The 19,651-nt window shown below is 44.9% G+C and overlaps 1 protein-coding gene across 1 annotated transcript; it reads left to right on the forward strand.

Moving 5' to 3' along the window:
* GMIP (GEM interacting protein) lies at positions 1-13,885 on the forward strand. Its single transcript, XM_088535151.1, has 21 exons — positions 1-38; positions 4,716-4,809; positions 4,900-4,975; positions 5,501-5,564; positions 6,102-6,227; positions 6,527-6,591; positions 6,767-6,877; positions 7,151-7,231; positions 7,374-7,550; positions 7,886-8,023; positions 8,415-8,605; positions 8,913-9,001; positions 9,708-9,794; positions 9,911-10,009; positions 10,101-10,240; positions 10,746-10,934; positions 11,096-11,233; positions 11,738-11,934; positions 12,190-12,484; positions 12,817-12,937; positions 13,374-13,885. Exons 1-21 carry the CDS (start codon positions 17-19, stop codon positions 13,883-13,885), a joined length of 3,012 nt encoding a protein of 1,003 aa, XP_088391277.1. The 5' UTR covers positions 1-16.
* Positions 13,886-19,651: the final 5,766 nt, after the last annotated feature.

Genomic DNA, 19,651 nt, shown 5'->3' on the forward strand with positions numbered 1-19,651 from the left:
CCTTGAGGATTCAGCCATGGGAGACCCAGAACCAAGTGGTATGTGATGGCAATGGAAACGACCTGGGACTGTTTATAGTGTAAGCTTTGGGGCATGATGTGACTTAAGGCAGATCAGCTTGTAAAGCATTTAGCAAATATGGGTATTATACAGCTGGAAGTTGCTCTGAAGGGGGTTCCTCTGAGGATCTTGGCTGGTCAGTTCACTGAGTCTTTCTTTGGTAGATTTTTTGATGTATTTGTATCACATTTTGACGTTTTCTTAAGAGGAAAGGATGCACCCCCCTTCCAGGTGTCAGAAGTTACACTGCTTTTTCTTAAGAGATTTGGAGTGTATCATGGTAGTATTTGTATATCGTTAGTTAAAGTCCTTTTGACAAAAAAAAATCCCATAAACCCTTGTTCTGGAAGGTGACAACCTTAATTCTGAATGTAATTTGCTTTCCTGATACACTTTATATGGCTTGTACCAGAGGGCAACAGTAGATCTTCAGTGGCTTCGGGAGATCAGAGAAGGCTTCCCCTCTGCAGTGCAATATTAGAACCAAATATTAAAGCACTTCATTCCTTTGGGGACTAATCAGCACCTTTGGCAGGAGCAGTTAAAGGTGGTTGGTCCTGTAGTAGCAATAGAAGAGGTGAGTGATGGAGAAGCAGAGACCGAGCAGTGAAACCACAGGAGGCTGCAGAGAAAGTCCTGCTCCCCCTTGCCCATTGCATCTGCCCCGTCTCTCCACCAATGCCCTTGCTAATCCAATTTGTGCATGTTTCTTTCTAAACATTTTTCAGATAATTGCTCTGAATCTAAATAACACCAACTAAGCAACTAAGAATTCTTGTACTGCTAAAAGGAATTCTCTGTACTACCTGGGGGCTTGATTCTGGCCTGCCAGAGCCTCATGTTGAACAGGGAACAATCTCTGGTGCTTCAGAGAGATGAAAAAATCTTCATGGGTCTGTAATCAAGGAAATACAACAAATATCATTAGTACTTTCCCAGCTGTCACATTCAAATACATCGTTATCTTTGTAGCTAGAAAAATCAGGCAAATGCAACTTAAGTCTTTGTCACAAAAGCTAAAAAAAAAATTAGCAATAATTTCTGTGTCTCAGGATCATCTGCAGGAAAGCTACGAAGGGAATAATCTGAATTTGTTTAGCTCCTAGTTTGTCTTCAGCAACGTTTCCTCATCCTCCTTCAGCAAGCGTGGCCACGGGCAGAGGCAGAGCCTTATTTCTGCTTTGGCTTCCCCTTTTTTGCACATACCCAACGTTTGCATGGGAGCAATTTTCACAGCAACTTGTGAGAGGCAATTTTCTGTTGTCTCCATCTGCTTTTCAGGGCAGTCTTCCAGGCTGGAGCTGCAACTATAGCAAATTTGAAGACATTCAGGTCCATTCTGAACTGGGAGATAATAATTTCCAAGGCCACTTAAGCACTCTATAATAGGGTTGTCTGCCTTGTTAATGGGTCTAAAATCTTACAATCATTGAGCACTTCACCAGATTTTTTGATACAAACTCGATCATTAATAAATTCACCAAAGAGCAGGAATGAGTTTCTGAGATCCCTCAAGAAACGACCTCCACTGCCAATGTGAATTCTTCTTACCACAGCTAACATTTCCTTATTCTTCATATTGAAGAAACGAGCAGCCAGAAGTTTAATATATATGTCCTTAAAATGCAAAGTTTATGAATCAAGGTAAAAAAACGAATGTGGGAAACCCTCAATCTATAAAGACACAGCTCAGCTACCGTTAGGGAAAAAAAATAGAATAATTACATTATTTTTATCTTGCAGACTACTGCACCAGTGCTTAATTTCTTGATGTCAGGCATCTCAGATATATTTGGAGTCTGCACAGTTTTTTTTTTTAATGAATTGATGTATTAAGTGGAAATTCTCCTTTCCTCCATGACGTGTTTCATTAAGCACCTTTTTGCTTTGTACTACTATTTAAGACATCCAACCTTGCCAGTCTATTTCCTGCCAGTTGTGGGTGACTGCGCAGCTCAGTATCAGTTCCGGCCCCCTAAAGAATTGGTCGCTTTGCAAGTTTTATTTTTTTTCTAGGGCCTTTGTTCCATCAAAATAGGAAGAAAATAGGAGAAATAACGGAGTGACAGAGGGGAAGGGATCTCAGATTTCAGACAGGGGTGCTAGAAGACAACTTGAGAGTTTTCACCTTGAATTTTATATCTGGTTGAATTTGTGGCCTAGCAAACTGTGTTTTTTTCTAGCTGCTGCTTAAATGCATGAGTATTTCTATGCAGATGGGGATATCCAAAACGACTTATGGAGGATTAAATGCTGAAATGAAGTTCCAGTGGGGAGGCAGGGTGGAAAAACTGAAATATTGTGTTGCAAGCTGGAAATTTGGGCGCAAAGAGAAAGGCGCTAGCGGGAACCCCTGAGCCAGCCTCGTGCTACTTGTGCACTGAAGAGCAGACGGGGGTTTAGACACGTCCCTCATTTCATGGCAACTTTGGCTGATAGGGAAGTGATGCTTCTGCTAATCTGCACAGCAAGAACTTCTTCTAAAAATATTCTTGCTGCTTTGCACACCCCCATGGGGGAGCCTGCTTGCTCCCCCACAACAGCAGGAGGAGCAATGAACATTTTTAGGAAGTTAAATGCAGATCAAATGGCTGTTTCAGCTCATTTGAGACCCAAGGACGTGGCAGAGCTTTGCATGACAGCAGGGCAGCTCTGGTGCCAGCAGATATCTTTCCACGCAGGTATTTTTCTTTAAGCATGCAAGTCTGTCCACGATGCTGGAGGGGATTTCTGCCCCTAGAATAGAAAAAAATCACCTGCAGAGGATGCAAAATAGAAAAACAAAGGCAAAAAATACACTGTTTTAATTTGGTATCACACTGATATTTCGAACCTAATTATTACTGACCTCAAGACCAAAGATTTTTGAAAGCAGACTCAGAGATGAATATAATGCTCATGGTATATCCTAGAGACAACAAAATACCGTTTTTTTCAAGCCAACTTTTTGCTTTAGGATAAATTGCTAGGTGCTTGGGTAGGCTCAGTCTTAGTTTCACCATCTGACCTTATCTGGGATAAATGTGCCCATCAAAATAAATTATGTTCAGGCCTCTGAGTCTGGCAGATGAAGACAAATCATTTACTAAGTGGCTTGCTTTATTTATCTATTTATTTCCAGCTTTTATGCATTATTCTTTGCCCATTTGGCCCTGGTCTGTATGTGCCAAAAAGCCACTTGAAAGATCAAAAAGCCACTTGAAAGATTTTTAAATAGACCAGGACAAATTGGTGTTGCTCCTGACTAGCAAAGGGATTGTCCATGGGTGAGTGTGTGTTTAACCTTGTGAGAAGGCATTTAAAAGCATCAGATATGGCAAGGCAAAAAGTTTTCTTTAGAGTTCTTCTAACTTTCTTCTTCTGTAGTAATACATATAATATTTTCTCACTTAAGATAAAGCAAAAGAGTGTGAGAAGTCGAGGTTCTTATCTTACGGTGCTGTCCAGCTTTCAAAAGCAGCATGTTTCATTCTGCCCATTGGTAGTGCTGCGAAGTTGAGTCACTTCTTCCTGTTGTACAATCCTTCTGCCTCTAGTAACGGTAAACAAGAGAAATGAAAAATAACTCCTCAGGAAAAGTAATGTGGTGGGTACATTTAAGGTCGTTATTAGCTCCTTAGGTGCTTTTAAATTCCCTTTAAGGCTCTCCAAGCAAGGCCAGTCACTCTGGATGCCTCAGCAGCCTCTTTCAGGCCTCAGTGTTTTATTATTTTTCTATTTTCAAGCTGATAGGCTAATGCCATGGCAGCTCCTAATAAAATCCTGCCTTGAAAATCTGCATTTTGCAGGCCCAGAAGTAACTAGAGTTAAATGAGACACAAACTGACTTTTCCACCAGGCACCATCTGAGTGACATTTGCAAGTATTTGCTCACTGTCAAAGACCCAACTACCAGTGAAGCAACGTTAGATTTAGGTCAACCACATCCTGTTTCCTGGAATGTCAAGGGGACAAAGAAGAATGAACTTTTCTTCTTACATCAAAAGTGCCAAATTATCTTGTTTTTTTGTGTGTTTTTCTTTTCTTTGCTGTAGTAACTTTCCACCTGAGTCAATTTTAGTTTCTGCCCTCAGCCACAACATAGGGCTGAGTGGAAAGTGAAATTAACTGCATGGATTAACCCATGTGAAATGTCTGTGCTCACTTCCACCCTGCTATTTATCCCACTGCTGGCACAGTTTGCTCAGGCCTTCCAAAGATCCATGTGGACATGCGCATTTTATGCTTTGCATTCCCAATAAATTGCACTAGGGCCTGAAAGGGATGCAGATTATCACCATAAATAAGCTTCATGTTGAGAAATGCTCACTCTACACCAACATATTGCAACACGTGCATGAGATGTGCAAGGAGCTTGGGCAACCCAGCCCTGCAGTGCGCTGCTTACCTGGGTCTGACTTCCCAATAACAGCCTGATCCTTTCCTTGATGATGATTTACTCGCAAATGGCCCATTTTTGATATATATATATTTATTTTAAATCTCATCTCTTTGGCCTCACCTTGTTATGCTTTGCCAAGCCATCACAGTTCTCACTTCCCTGTAAATCCATCCAGGATGGAAGAGCTCTGCCATATCCCACTGCATCGTTAGCAACTGTGCTATAAATATCAGGAATTTGGGGCCAAGTGGAATTACTTCTTCTCCAACTGCAGGTCTTGACAGTCAAGAGAGAACACCTGAAAATAGGAAGCGGTACAGTGAGATTTTCCGGAGTCTGGATGCCATAGAAATCTCCATTGAAAATACGTATGTAAAGAAATGGGACAGAATTCGTTTTCTGGGTTGTTACAATCTCATTGCATTGTAATTATATTGTATTATAACGTATTTTAACAGGACAATCGATACATTCATTGATGATTTGGATGGCACTGACAACATAGACTTGACCCCAGAGAGAGAGATCATTCCGGTATGTAAAAATTAGTTCTTTGTTATAAAAAGAAACTCAAATTATTTTTCTGGTGACCACCTGAAAAAAATGATTATGTCACTTAAGAGTAGATAGCAAATATTTTTTTAACATTCACTTATTGGAATAAAGGGGCTGGAAATAGGTTAGATAGTATTTATTGGGCAGCGGTGTTCTCATTGAGTTGCATTATTCCAGCAGCTAAAATTTAAGAAAAACTTCAAATCTTTTGAGATTTATGATAAAACAAGAGCTAGAAGCTTTTAGTCTTAGCAAACCTTTTCTGGCCTTAATCCCTCTGTGTTAATGCTATGTTTGTTTCTTCCCTATTTTGTTATTTTTATGCCACGCTACACTCCCTTTGTCAAATCTGAGGCTGTTATTCCAACTGCATTGGATTTCTTAGATAAATAAATAATAAAAAGTAGTGGTTTTAGTTATGCAGATTACCATTTTGAAAAATCCTCTAACCTTTTGAATACTCATTTTCTTTTACAATTTTCCTCTTTTTTCCCCCCACTCCAGTTGAGTGAAAGTTTCTGCGAGAGCAAAAACAGCTCAGAGAGGCAAGTGCAGACAGATATAACAGGTAACTCGATGAAATAAAATTTAAAAGGTGACATCTACTCTGCACTTGCTGCTGGCATCATAAAATGCAACATAAAGGCATTTCTTTCTTGCTTTGTGAGGACTTTATACGAAGAAAAACACATTTTCTAAGGGTTTGGGGACAGAATTTAACTTGAAATTATTTAAGAATTGCTCACTGCAGTATGATGGATTTGTCTTAAATCCTACAAGGAAATAGAATAATTATTGCATTTCCCCAATACACCCACAGTCACCCCAAAATGTCCAAATTACATCCTTAACTTCCGATTTTGAAGGAAAAAAATCAAAATATTAATAAAAAGTGAGAAGAAGGAGATGTATGTGTCTAAATTGCTGGGAGCTTAAATGGTTCTATAGCTGAGACTGTTTGAAATGGAACATAAAAGACTTATTTTATGGCTGTTTTCTGAGGGTTTCTCAGCCCCAACTGTTCAGGAGACTCCAGTTTTATCCCTCTTGGGGGAGCCTTTGCCTGTCAGCTCGAGCCATTCTGAATCTGGCTTTATTTTTGCAGTTGAGGAGGCAGATGAAATGCTGATAAAATGTGAAGGTGGCATTGACGCAGCCCTTGAATATGCCAAAATGTGGTGTAAATATGTCAAAGAGCTTCTTAGCTGGATGGAGAAACGGCTGAATTACGGTGAGTCATCAGCACGCGTTGCAGCAGCTGAGAGTTTTTGTGCTTTTGGGTTGGTTTTTTGGTTTTCCATAGGTAACCAAGAGGGTCAGAGCACACAGCTCTGCAGGAAAACGCGCCAGTGAAAACCACTTGCATGGGATTTTGGCTGAATACAAAGATGAAAACATAAGTGAGATTTTCTTCTTATCTGAAGAAGAAAATCGTCCTCCTTCAGAGCTCTTGGGTGACCTTAATTGAAAGCAGCAAACACACCAGAGCTGCTGGAAATCCAGCATTTAATCCACTCTTCCCCTTCACAGAAACAGACTTTGCCAAAGGGATTGTGAAGATAGCAGAATCGGGAAGAAATGCAATTATCCACCAGGTATGGGACCTTCCTCCCTACTGCAGGGCACGGGGTTGGCTATCGCCCTGTGCAATTAATCTAATTTAACCAGCATAGATTCCTTTTCTATAACTTGCTGACACAAGCCCTTCAATTTGGGAAAGCTGCAGTGAGTATCCAGCAATTTAATGCGACTTTTTTTTGGTATCTGCAGTCCAACATGCCTCTCCGGGCACTCTACACCATGGTCCTGGAACAGGACATCACGGTTGGAAACGCAGCTAATGAAACTGCAGGACTGCTTCATCAGAAAGAATTCTACCAGGTAACGTCTTTCTGCTTAGGTTACACAACTTGGCTGAAAAATCAGACAGAGGCCGTCGCTAGAGCATTAAAAAGGTGTAACAGAAGTGATATAGCTTAGTTTGAGGGAGGAAAAAAAAAGAGAATTCACACCACGTTAAGGGAAAAGGAAGCATTAATTTTCAAGAATACAGTATCTTGCAAATCTTGTTTTTTCACATCATGGCCTTAGCTGTCGGATGCATTTGCCACCTCCTAAGGACTTGGTGCTGTCGTAACTATTGTTCCTCTTCAGCCCCTGTCAGCCAAGAAGAACGAAATTGAGAAGTGGAGGAAAGAGTTCAAAGATCAGTGGTTAAAGGAGCAGAAAAGAATGGTAAGAGGGCAAAAGATGCATCTCACCTTTCTGCTCGATCCCGTCATCGTGTCCAGCTGCCTGCGAATGCAGGTCGGATTTGTGCACGTTTGCACGGCCGCCCCAGCAGGTTCCTACGTGGTTTTTTTCCCCCTTTTTGAAGAACGAATCCCTGTCGTCCCTGCGCAAGTCGCGGCTGCAGTACGCGCAGCGCTGCGAGGAGCTGGAGAGGGCGAAGCAGCTGAGCGCCAAGGCAGAGGACGGGTGCCAGGGCACGGCCGGCAGCGCCAACAAGCAGCTGGAGAAGCGGCGCCGCTCCTGCGAGGAGGCCCAGGCCAAGGTGACGGCTTTGGACCACGTCCGAGATGGGTGCAAAGAGGAAACGGCCACAAACTGAAGCACCAAAAGTTCCACAGGAACTTAAGGAAAAATGTCTTTCCAGGGCGGGTGACAGCACTGGAATGGGTTGCCAAGAGGCTGTGGAATCTCCTTTTGTGGAGATCTTCCAAACCCGCTTGGATGCCACCCTGTGCCACATGCTCCTGCGTGTGCAGAAGGGTTGGACTAGGTGACCTCCAAAGGTCCCTTCCAACCTTAAGGATTCTGGGATTCTCTGATTTTCCTCCTCTTCCGGAGGGTTTTCTCCTCACTTGCTTTGTTTCCCCGCACGCCAAGGTTCAAGAAACAGAGGCTTTGTACAAGATGTGCATCAACGATGCCAACTTCCGACGACAAGAGCTGGAGAAGGTGCGGGCACGGATTGTCTCCCATATTCGGAAACTCATTTACCAAGGAGACGAGATGCTGACATGGGTACGTGCAGGCTTCCTACTTCTCCTCCAGTACTTGTTCCAGGGAAGCTGCTGTTTGGGAAAAGACCACTATATCCTTCACCATTTTCTGGTTTAATTACTGTATAAAAACAATGCTTAGATAAGCAGGCTCGTGTTCAGTTACCTCTGCTTTGAGAATGTAGATATCCATAGGAAAAGACCGACTTGGAGGGGGAAAAAAGTGACATTTTTTATTCTTTTTGTCTACACCCTTAAGCAGAACTATCCATAAGCACAAGTGCAGACAGCAGAATGGATAACATAAAAAATGGATAACATAAAAAGGCTGATAAAATACCAAGCTATCCAAGGGAGGAAAGATGGTACCTGCTTTGCCTTTCAGTGCTTTCCTTCTGTTTATTTTTTTCCAGGTTACGTTAAGGATGTTCAAGCAGCGGCAGATTCAGTCTGAACAGATTCCCGTGGGCTACCAGCATCTCACGGAGGTCTGCAGGCCTTACAAAGTGGGTGAGAAATACCTGGAATTCATTCAGACTCTGCCGAAGAAAGAAGTTCATATGGAGGTGTTCGAATTCGAGCCACTCGTTTCTGGGGGGCAGAGGTAAATAGATAAAAAGTGAAAAACTTAAATTCTAGTTTAAAGGTCAAAATATATAATATACAGGGCAAAAAAGGCAAATTTAAAACACTGATGACTATAAAGATTCGGATCACTCTTCTCAGACAGGTGATATTAGATTTATGTTCCGTTCTTTCCTGTGGGTAGAAAAGGTGAAGCTGTTGTGAACAAATTACAGAAACAACTTCTAGCTTTGTGCAAGTGTTTGCTCCAGTCTTCTTGAAAACTCAGTTTATACCTACACGTAAATTCCTTGGAAGAGATTCCGACTGTTGTAACCTCTCCTCAGGTCCTCCCCCAGTGGCAAAAAGCAGCTGAGGGATACGAGCGCTCCAGAAGATGCAGCAAGAAAGCAGTTCTCCCCAAACGGGGAACAGAGTACGTTTAATGTAATGTAATGTAGGTTTAATGTAATGACAACCTATTTTTTTTCCTTTAGTCGCTGTGGTTTAGTGCTTACCTTGTTGTAGCCCAACCAAGCTAGGAGAGAAGCTCAAGTTCTTAGGGCAGTGCTTAAGGCTGCGCTCGGATTTGGGGCTGCATCATCCGCATGATGCTTTTGTGAGAAAGAATTCAGATCCCCCAAAATCTATTCCTTAATGGACCTTAATATTCCTTAATCTAGAAGTTCCTTCTTACCTGCATGAGTCTTATGTGCTTGTGGGGGTTCTGGCTTAGGGTGGACTGTGATTCCCAGTCCCCTTCACAACTGCTGCTTCACCCCTGTCCTCTCTTTAGCCTATCTACATCTTTCTAGCAAAGAAAATCGCATTTTTTATAAGTTTAAAACTTATTTCACTATCAAAAGGCACCTTGAACACATCTATCTCTAGAGTAAAAACTAAGTTTTTTTCTAATACAAAAGGACATTTCCTGGAAGTGTTTTAAAGCCAGGCTTGCCTGGAATAGACTGCTGCTTTGGTCCATCATGTACCTGCCTGTTTTTCTGCTTAAAGAACGGTCACAGATGAGCAGATGTTTAGAAGAATAACTGAAAAAATACATATCCCTGTAGAGATATTTACTGGTTGCATCAGCTAGAAGAGTGTTTGGGATGGCCTGTCACTGTGTCCCCTCTCTGCAGGTATCAGCAAGTCCCTCTGCAGTGACACAGAAAGCCTTGGTGGCAGCTGTGAATCCCGATCTCTGGACTCTCCTAATTCCAGCCCAGGTGAGCAGAGAAGAAATTCCTGCCTAATATGGCCCTGGAAAAGGAAAATGGAAGTGTATGGAACAACTTTGTGCATTATGAAGGAGGGAACTGTTTGTATTTTCTCTTGCCTCAAGGAAACTCTAGCAGGAAGTTGCTAAAAGCTCCCTCCACTGGCACCATGTCCTCCTCTGATGATTTTGAGGAGAGAGATTCATTGCAAACTTCGGAAAACGGTGAGCAATCCAGAGGTATTCCACGGATACGCTGGGAATTGATTGTGCTTCGTGCTCCGTCCTTTATCGTGCTTAAATGCTGTTTCCACAGAAAACGGGATGTACCAGCAGCAGTTTAAGAACATCCCTCTCTCCGGCGCAGCACAGAGCCACCGGCTCAGGAAGCTCCGGGGTCCATCCAAATGCAGGGAATGCGACACCTTCATGGTCAATGGCTTCGAGTGTGAGGAGGTGAGGGCTGCAACTAGATACCTTGGGTGGGAGCCAGCCAAAATCATTATCCCACTGAAGGACTATGGAAATGCCGGGTCCCTCCATATGTTCACTGTTTTTTTCCCCTCGTGGGGTCCTTGTGCACCATTTTCTGCTTATGAGCTAGTCAGCCGAGAACTGCCACTGGTCCCAAACAGCCCTGCTGTTCCAATGCCCCAAGAAGGTGACAGTTTTGCAGAGAGGAAGGGACCAGGACAAGTTCTCCAAGGAGGCCTGGACAACAGACTCAGAGACTGCTGAAGCCTGGGCCCAAAGTAGGCCCTAAAGTAGGCCCTAAAGTAAAGTAGGCCCTAAAGTAAAGAAGGCCCTAAAGTAGGCCCTAAAGTAAAGAAGGCCCTAAAGAAGGCCCTAAAGTAAAGAAGGCCCTAAAGAAGGCCCTAAAGTAAAGAAGGCCCTAAAGAAGGCCCTAAAGTAAAGAAGGCCCTAAAGAAGGCCCTACCTGAGGGGGATTCTGCCATTTCAGTGCTACCTGGCATGCCACAAGAAGTGTCTCGAGAGCCTGTTGATCGCCTGCGGCCACAAGAAGCTGCCGAACCGAGTGCCTCTCTTTGGCGTCGACTTCATGCAAGTCCCTCGAGACTTCCCCGAGGAAGTTCCCTTCCTCGTGGTGAAATGTACCTCGGAAATCGAGGCCCGTGCCCTGGGAGTGCAGGTGAGTGGCACGGTTGCAGCTCCACAACATAAATCTCTCCATAGTTTCCACTAAACATTCCCTCGGGGATTTTCGTCTCCAGACAGCCAAGATGCATTTCCCTGTGGCACTGCCCATGGTACTATCCCGAATTCCTTATGGCTCTCCCTTTAACGGTGCAGGGGATCTATCGGATAAGCGGATCCAAGGCCCGGGTGGAAAAGCTGTGCCAGGCCTTCGAGAACGGCAGGAACCTGGTGGACCTCTCCGAGCACTCGCCCCATGATATCACCGGCGTCCTGAAGCATTTCCTGAAGGAAGTAGGTACCAAATCTCCATTGGGAGGGCAGGTCTCCATTTCTGATGCAATTTAAAAAGGAGGCTACTCCCATTTTTCTTGGTTAAGCACCAAGTTGCTGATCATATCACGTGTGTTTTGAGAGGCCTTTAGTTCTGTCAGGTCTTTTCTCCTCGTCACTGGCCTCGACATGTTCAATAATCCTATGCGTGACATGAAAACAATAGCTAAGAGTTGTTCCGATTCCCCAGAACTCCTTGCTTATAGTTTTAGTGGGATAATGAGACTGGATGTCTAACCCATAACAGGTCTTATACGTAGCTTGAGCCTTACATATTTTTGAGTATTTTTTTTAGATAAATGGCCATTCTGGCAGTGGTCAGGATTTGTTATAGAGTCCGGGAACCTTTGTGACATGGGTGGGAGTTAAAGCATGTGAGGCTAAAGGATAATGTGTTTCACAAAAGAAAAAAAAATGAAGAGATTTTCCTTCTCAGACCAACAGGATTTTTGTTCCATTCTGCAGCTTTCAGGGCCTGTGTTGCTCTACCAGCTCTATGACGATCTCATTGCTCTTGCCAAAGATTTGCAAAAACCCAGCGAAGAAAAGAAGGATTCCGCAGGCTTCCCTTCCGATCCCATCCAGGGCATGAAGGACTTGCTGAGCAAATTACCTGGAAGCAACTACAACACCCTGCGGCACCTTATTGCACACCTGTACAGGTGAGGAGCGGGTGCCTGGGTTTAACTGGGGAGAGGCCGGATCTAGAAGCTAAAAATCCCACTATAGAAAGGGCTATTCGCAGCAGGGAGAAAATATTAATGACCAGTAAGGACTAGAAGCCTTTCTGACGACACCTCGTTGATAACGTGCAGAGCAAGAGGTGAAGGAGGAGCGGGAAGAATGAATCATGGAATCGTTAAGGTCAGAAGGGACCTTTGGAGATGATCTAGTCCAACCGCCTTTCCCTTCCCCAGGGTGGCAGAGAAATATGAAGAGAACAAGATGTCCCCAAACAACCTGGGCATCATATTTGGGCCAACTCTGATCCGGCCGTGCTCGGGGAGCGACGTCTCGATGTCGTGTCTGGTCGACTCCGGCTATCAAGCCCAGACTGTGGAGTTCCTCATCCAGAACTATGAAAGGGTGTTTGGGATGGATGACCTGCCTTCGTCCTTGTCCCTCGGATGTGAAAATCCTTCGCATGAAGCGGCGACGGAGAAGGATGAAGGGCATCAGAACCCAGACAAACTCCAGAATGTGACTCTAGAGGTAGAGCCCCCAGACACTGAGCTGGGCTTGTTGACCCTGCTGTAGAGGCAGGAAAGTGAGATTTGAGACACACAGCGATTACCTGTGATTAGTTTTATACTTTCGGAGCCATTTTATATAATTCTATAGCATAACCCAGTTCTACGAAAGGTGTCGTAACTCTTTGGAAAGAAGAGTTGCTTTTAACGTGACTCTTGTTTGTAATTAATAAAACCAACTCCTGGAGCCCATTCACTTGTCTATAACAGCATGTGGGTTGCAGTGGGAGTGAGCAGTATCTTCATAGCAAATGAAGGTCCTGTATAAAAACCATTCATGGCTTTTTCCAACAGAATTTCTCCTCCAAGCATGATATAAACGTGGACTCTGTGTCTGATAACTCGTCTTTCAGGGAGGCCATCAATGAGCTGACGCTGGAAAGAGCCCACAGTCCATCAAACACGGATGCTCCAGGTAAAAGCAGTGATTGTGGTGCTGGAATAGGTTGTCTTGCTTTGGTTTTGCTGGTTTGCACACCTCTTGTCTCTGCTTCACACCTCTTTTGCCTAAAAATGCAAGCACGTTTTCCACTGCGTTCCATAAGGTTATTTTCCCCTTATCCTGCCTCAGCTGTCAGGCCCAATCACATGCAAACTGCCCTTGCTTTAATGTATTATGAAAACATTAAGACTATAAGCCTAATTCATGTCATCTTTTCAAATGCAAATTTGAAAAATGCAAATCGCAAATCTTTCCTTTGCGATTGCGCCCAATTAATGAAGTTGTTAGAGGGAGGATAAATAAAAATCTTTCCCTAATAGAAATTAGGGAAAGAAATCATCAACCAGAACTGTACTTACTGCTGTCCTAGTAGCCATAGTCTAAGATAACGCTCGGATTTTTTGTTCAGAGATGAATAGAAGTTTTGACGCTGAGCTGGAGAACCCGGAGGACCCTGTGCAGGAAAGGGCAGACGGTGACTCGGACACGGTGGTAGCGACGCAGCCCAGAGGCCATTTCAGCCGGCAGCCGGTAAAATACACTCGAGCACAGGCCAAAATAAGGCCAGTCATTCCCAAGTCTTCCAGTTTGCCGTTGAGAACTACCGCTTTATCCAGCACGGCACTGGAGTTTGGGGCAGAAGGCAGCCCTAAGGACAGCGGCTCCGTAGGGAAGGATAACCTGGAAGAGAGCAGGAACAGCTCCCCGGACACCAGCACCCTCAAGGGCCGCCCAGGTGGGAAACAGCAACTCAGGCATTTTGAGATGACGCAGGAAACGGCCAGGATCGTCTCCAAGTTTAAGGACGATGACGCTTCGACATCCCCCGAGGTGTCTCCGGAGGGCACAGAGTCTGCTGAGAACACAGCAAACCTCAACTTGGAGATCCCGCCGTGGAAAATCCCCGAGGAGAAGAGATAGGAGCAGTGGAGAGGGAGGAAGGACTGATGTCCCACCCCGTGCTTCCTGCTGAAGGAAGGAAGAGCTGTGGGATGAGGAGAACATCTTGGCATGAGCGTTTACAACACAAAGGAAGTAAAAAAAATTAAAAAGTGGCACCAGGTGGTTATCTGAAAGGGGAGTTCAAGGTGGTTCCATGAAGGAAACAGATTATCTGGCTAAAAAGGTGTAGGCAGGAAGGGGGTGACTGAAATGTAGGGCACTGGAAAGAAAACATGCCCAAATGGCCATTCTATGGCAGCTACTACGAACACTTATTTTGTAGCTTTCATTTCATGGCATTTTTTTCATGTTCAGGTACTCTAGGTCCTTGTACTTGTATTGCTGGACTTTCAACTTTCTAGTTAACGCAAAGTCATTTTATACCACACAAACTGCACCCCCTTGCTCCAGAACATTAATGCTCCTTCTCTTGAAGCATTCCGAGCTTCCTTGGTGCCAAGCTCCTGCTGGCATCAGGATGGCCTTCCCTTGAACCTGATCCCACGGGGACATTCTGCTTGGCCACCTCCATGAAACCCTCGTTTTTGCAGATTTTCCGCGGATGCAATGACAATATGAGCACCACGAATGTGTCCTGCAGTGCCATCTTGTGATGCCTGTGAAACAAGAAATTCAAGTATCCACTTTGCTTTTTTCAATTCCCTTTTTTTCTTTTTTCCATCTCATCAATAGAGGACGTTTTAGTTCCATCTCTAAACCAAGCTGTAAAAGAAATACTAAGGATTTATTCATAGTATTTGTCCATTTTAGGCTAAAGAGATAGGATGATTGCATCTCTGGAAAAATGTATATTTGTTAATACATTGTATTTTTAAATCCTAAATTATCTTTCATGTAGAGCTTCAGTAAATTACTGGGTGTTTTCCAAGCTGTTTGCTAAATGTGCATAGTGAAACCTTAAGTAAACACTTACCAGATTATTGTGAAAATGCCAAGTGCACTCAGGTCTTTATGAAATGATGGTAACGTTTGCCCAGGAACGAGCGCAGTTAAAACAAGATGTGTGTTAAAATCCTCCTTTCCTTTTCTTGCTGCACACTTAAATAGTTAATTAGACTCATTCCATGTAGGATAAACACTGCAGGCTTGTACAGACTATACAGCTTTTGCCATCCACCTCTGCCCTTGGCTTTTCCTTCAAGGAATGCAATACCTACAAAATGCTATTAGAGAAAACACGCTCACCTTTCTCCAGTTACTGCTCAGGACTTGCTGCTTTCTGCAAAGCTGTGCATGGCAAGGGGTAGCCCCCCATCCTAGGTAAATCCTGGGAAGTGCTGGCCAGGAATCCCCTCCTCCTGCTTTTCCTAATTCCCACTTCAAAGCAGAAGCAGCAGAGCCCTTGTGTGTAGCTTATCTGCTGCTAATGCTTCCTGCAGCTGGCTGCTTTCAGGGCAGCAATTTGGGTAGGTGACTGTCTGACCCTCTGGCTCGGAGCTGCATCCCATAGGATCAGGGTATCCTCCATGGAATTGCAACACAGAACCATAGTAATCTTATCAAGAAGTCTTTTATCAGGGAAACAACCAAGAAACTCACTTCTTGTTTCAAGCTGCTTTTCATCACCCAGCGTGAATTCAGTGTCATCAACAGCCAGTCAAAGTGTTTCCAGGCTTCGGAGAGACTCAATTCCTCCCATCGGGAAACAATTCCAAGGCCTCAGGCCCTCGCTAGGAAGGATCCCAGCTCCATATTGAGAGCTCCTTGTCATTCCTGCTCTGAAATGCCAGCTGGGCTGCATAAACCCAGCACCTGTTAAATTTCAGACCCAGATTGCTTGGTATCTGATCCCTGAATGTTTAATTGGGAGCAGGATGGATTAGAGGGGTTCTTGGAGAAATTCATCAAGCCTGAAAGGTCCTTGTTCCTCTGTCTTTTTAGAAAGTTGGTGTGAGGTGTGGAAAATCCAGCGTTTTCCAGCTGGGGAATTCCCTTTGCAGCAAACTGGAGCAGAAAGCACTACTAGGGATATTTGCCTTGTAGGCTGGAATGCTGTGAGAAGGCAAATGGGAGCCTCTTGGAGTTTGTCCTGGTTAAATAAGCTTTCCCAGACACAGACTCTTCCCAGGAGCTTTTATGGTAGGTAGAGAGCTGGTTTCTATTCATTCTTCTAAGCTGTTTTGTTGCCTCGTGCTGTAGCGGGTAGTTTTGCAGCAAAAGGGGCTGCCAACGTCTGGCTTTCAACCAGCAAATGGGAAGATTCCTGTCTCTGCTCCGTATGTTAAAGGGAACACGTTTGGAATACTGCAGGATAGGAGTTAGGTCACCCTTGTTGTGTCCTTGGTTTATTTGTTTTTGAACGATGTCTCCCAGCACTCAATTAGCAGAGCAGATGAGGCAGCAAAAAGCAAGTTCCTCTGAACTCTTGCTGGGAGCTCAGAACACTGGAGACAAGTGATTTCTATTTTCTGTTTGCGTTTCTTCCCCTTTTTACCCTTTTTTTTGTGTGCGACTGCACGTAGCAGTGGTGCCTATAGCAACGTGAGAGATGGGACAGAGTGTAAACCACATATATGAACATGAAATTAGCTAGAAATTGCTCATCTTGAATTTGGTGAATGCCTGGGGGGGTTTTGCTGAAGATGCTGAATAACAATGTGCTTCTTTCATTTGGGCCTTATATGTATATAAACATATATATATATATATAAAACCTCACTATTGCTCTTAAGGCAAGGCTCAGTAACACAGTTCTGTGTATCAGCAAGGCAGTTATAGACCCAATAAAACTTCCACCTTACTGGGGAAAAAAAAATGCGTTGCCTTCCCTGGGAATTTTGCTCCACCAAGATTGTCCCAACAGCAACTCTGTGCAGGAAGCTGCTTTTCTGTGGAGAGACGGATATTGCTTAGGGATAGGAGCTCTCTGTCGGTCCCCGATGCTCTTTACTTTATTCCAGATAAATCTGCAGTTGTGCTGCGTGTGCTTGTTCTTTGGCTGGAGGCTTTTCTGCCTTGGTTTTGTTTTTCCTTCCCCGATTTAAGCAGAAAGGCATGTTAAATGCTTTTTATGACTCCCCAGCCATAAGCTGCAGGCATCTGACATCAAACCAAACGGAGCCACGGGGGGAAGTGGGTTTTCAGCAATAATTCCTATAAAAGCAAAGGCAGGAGCATGCGGAGCTGGAGTCCCTGTAAAGTTCCCTTGGTTTCCAAGCGCGTGCCAGCAAAGCGGGGAGACTTCATCGTGCTGGGAGCTGGCCAAGAGCAGAGGGTTCAGAGCGAACCTTACAAACGGCCGCAGAGTTTGGGGCTGCGGCTCGCAGGGCATCTCCATCCCTTTTTGTTTTTATTGACAACAGCGCGGAGCGCCGCAGGAAAGGACCTTGGAGCGGCGCCGAGGCCGAGTCCTGCTCCGTAAACAGAGCATCCCGACTTGATTTTAACCTCGCTGTGGCTCCTAGTAACGTGTGGCCATTCAGGCCGGGCTCTTCTTCCTCTGAAGTGCTGGTTCTGCCTCCAGCGTCGCCTCTCTGCGCGCAGGATAATCTCCTTCTTCCTGTGTGAATTAGGAGCAGCAGCAGAGGGGCCCCAGGACCATCCCGACTCCAAACAAAACAGCGCTGCCAACAGCCCTCTCTTCCCTCCCTACCCTGTTTTCTTTCCACCGCCGCAGAACAAATGTTTTCATCTTGGAGAGTGCTCGAGTATCCAGGAACTGTGCAGAAGGAAGGCAGCACTGCAGATGTCAAAGCGCATTCCCAACACAGTTACCTGGGAGAAGGTAAGAGCATTTTGCCTGGAGGCATTGCAGAAAATATCAGGGCTGTTCTTTTTTCCAGCTGTTTCTCCTGTTTATTTTTTCCTAACAAGACAAACGTGACACATTCCAGCTTTGTGTTTTGTTTCAGTGCTTTAAGGTGTTTTCGGCAGCATGGAAATGCCTTGCCAGGGCAAACCTCAAGGGAAAGATGAAAGGAGGAATTTTGCAGGTTCTTTGCAATTTGTGCTGGAGGAATTGCTTGCAACTGGTTGCTAACTTGTTGGAATCGAAGAAAATCCCTGTTGTAGGGCGGGCTGCAAGGAGCACCGAGCTCTTCCATACCTCCTTGTTGCAAACTGTTCCTCAATGCTGGAGGTTTGCAAATAACAGCTCTGCTCCACCTTAGAATTGGCTGCATTTCAGCAGCAGTGGGTGTTAGGAAACTCCTGTGTTTTTAAGGGTGGTATATATGCTGTTTGCCACCTAAAGATTTGGCTATTAGCTGGAATTGTCCCTTATTTAGACTCCAGGAGCGTTTCCCGTTCAGGATTGGGAATCTCTGAGCCAGCTGTGACTTGGGAAGTCTTAATGTGAGCAAGTGTTTCCCTGCAGTGGTGGCGGGGAGGAGGGAGCTCCTTCCACAAGGTTTCTGGCATTCCTGGGATTCCACAAGAGGGGTCACAGTAAAACAAATTTCAGATTGTCATGAGCAGAACCAGTCCCAGCTGTGAGACTTGACGGAAAATCTTGGTTTCAACTTCACTTCTCCATCTACTAAGACAACTTTTACTTAAAAAATAGTAGGGAATAGGGGCTGCAAACGTCCCTGTTATCTTTGGAAAGGTTTCTCTGCCCATTCTCCACTGGACACCAGGATGTGACCAGATCTACAGACTGCATCAGCTCAGGTTACTTGGCAAGAGGCTGTTCTCCCTCCAGGAGAAAGTTGATCAATCCCCCCCGGGGCCCTCCTGAACTGGGGCCACTGGAAAAGCTCCTGGAGCAGCCGAAGGGGAGGGATGTAGAAGAGAGGGGGGATGGACAGGATGGGATCCGATCTCCTTGCCTGTATTCAGGATTTGGGATTCACTTCCAGCGGTGCTGCTGTTGGAAGACATATAAGCTCAATCTTTAGCAAGTGTTTGCACGACTGTAAAAGCTAGTGGGGTGTTTTCAGGTGCAATGTGTCTTTTATTTTGTTTATTTTGTCTCTTCATAATTAAAGAAAGGGTGGGACCACGCTGGGCCCAGTCAAACTTCCGTCTATCATTAAGTCAGAGACATCAACTAAACGGTCCTCACTTTCTTCACATATCCACAAAACGCGAAAATGCAGAAACACTTCACAAAAGGGAACACAAAGGTCAGTTTTTTTGATTTTATCTAGCCAGAGGGGCTGCAAAAATCACTATATATCAGGCGTGGGCGCTGCAAAGCTGCTGGCTCTGACATGTTGGGCTGTGGTGACGAATTGCCGGCGCTTCAGCTGAAACCAGTTGCGCTGGGCAGCGTTCCCGCTCGTCGCTTCCAAAGCCCTCAACCAGCGCCGATCGGTTTTCCTTGGGCCTTTAAGGCGTCCTAAGGATTTTTAGGGTCCGGCTGCAGGACGCGTGTGGTTCCGTGGCCGTTTTGGGCCCGCCAAGGTGGCCAAATGGTTGCGCTAACCCGGTTCGTGTTTCCCTCTGAGCTGGGCAGGGTGCCCAAAGCCACTGGTGGCAGCTGAGGACCGGAGGACAGCGAAGGATGGATGGGGACATAGCGGGAGCCGCTTTATTCAGCAGCAGTTTGGGCTTAAATCTCCTTAAACTCGATCTTAAACTAACTGCATCCGCTGCCGGCTCGTACCTGGCTCCTGGGAAGGTGATAGATCTGATGGTGAGGAAAGGTTCTTCCTTCAGCGTTGTGGTGTCTTCATGGTGTTGTTGAAAATGTCACCAAAGGGCCTGGTCACTTTGAGGGTTCCCATCTCTCCAGGTCAGCATCTCACTTGTTGCTATGGAATTCTTTCCCTCCTGTGAGGA

Source organism: Tinamus guttatus, unplaced genomic scaffold (assembly GCF_059628265.1).
Source record: "Tinamus guttatus ecotype Peru unplaced genomic scaffold, ASM5962826v1 Tinamus_guttatus_pri_ptg000617l, whole genome shotgun sequence".
NCBI classification, from domain to species: Eukaryota; Metazoa; Chordata; class Aves; order Tinamiformes; family Tinamidae; genus Tinamus; species Tinamus guttatus.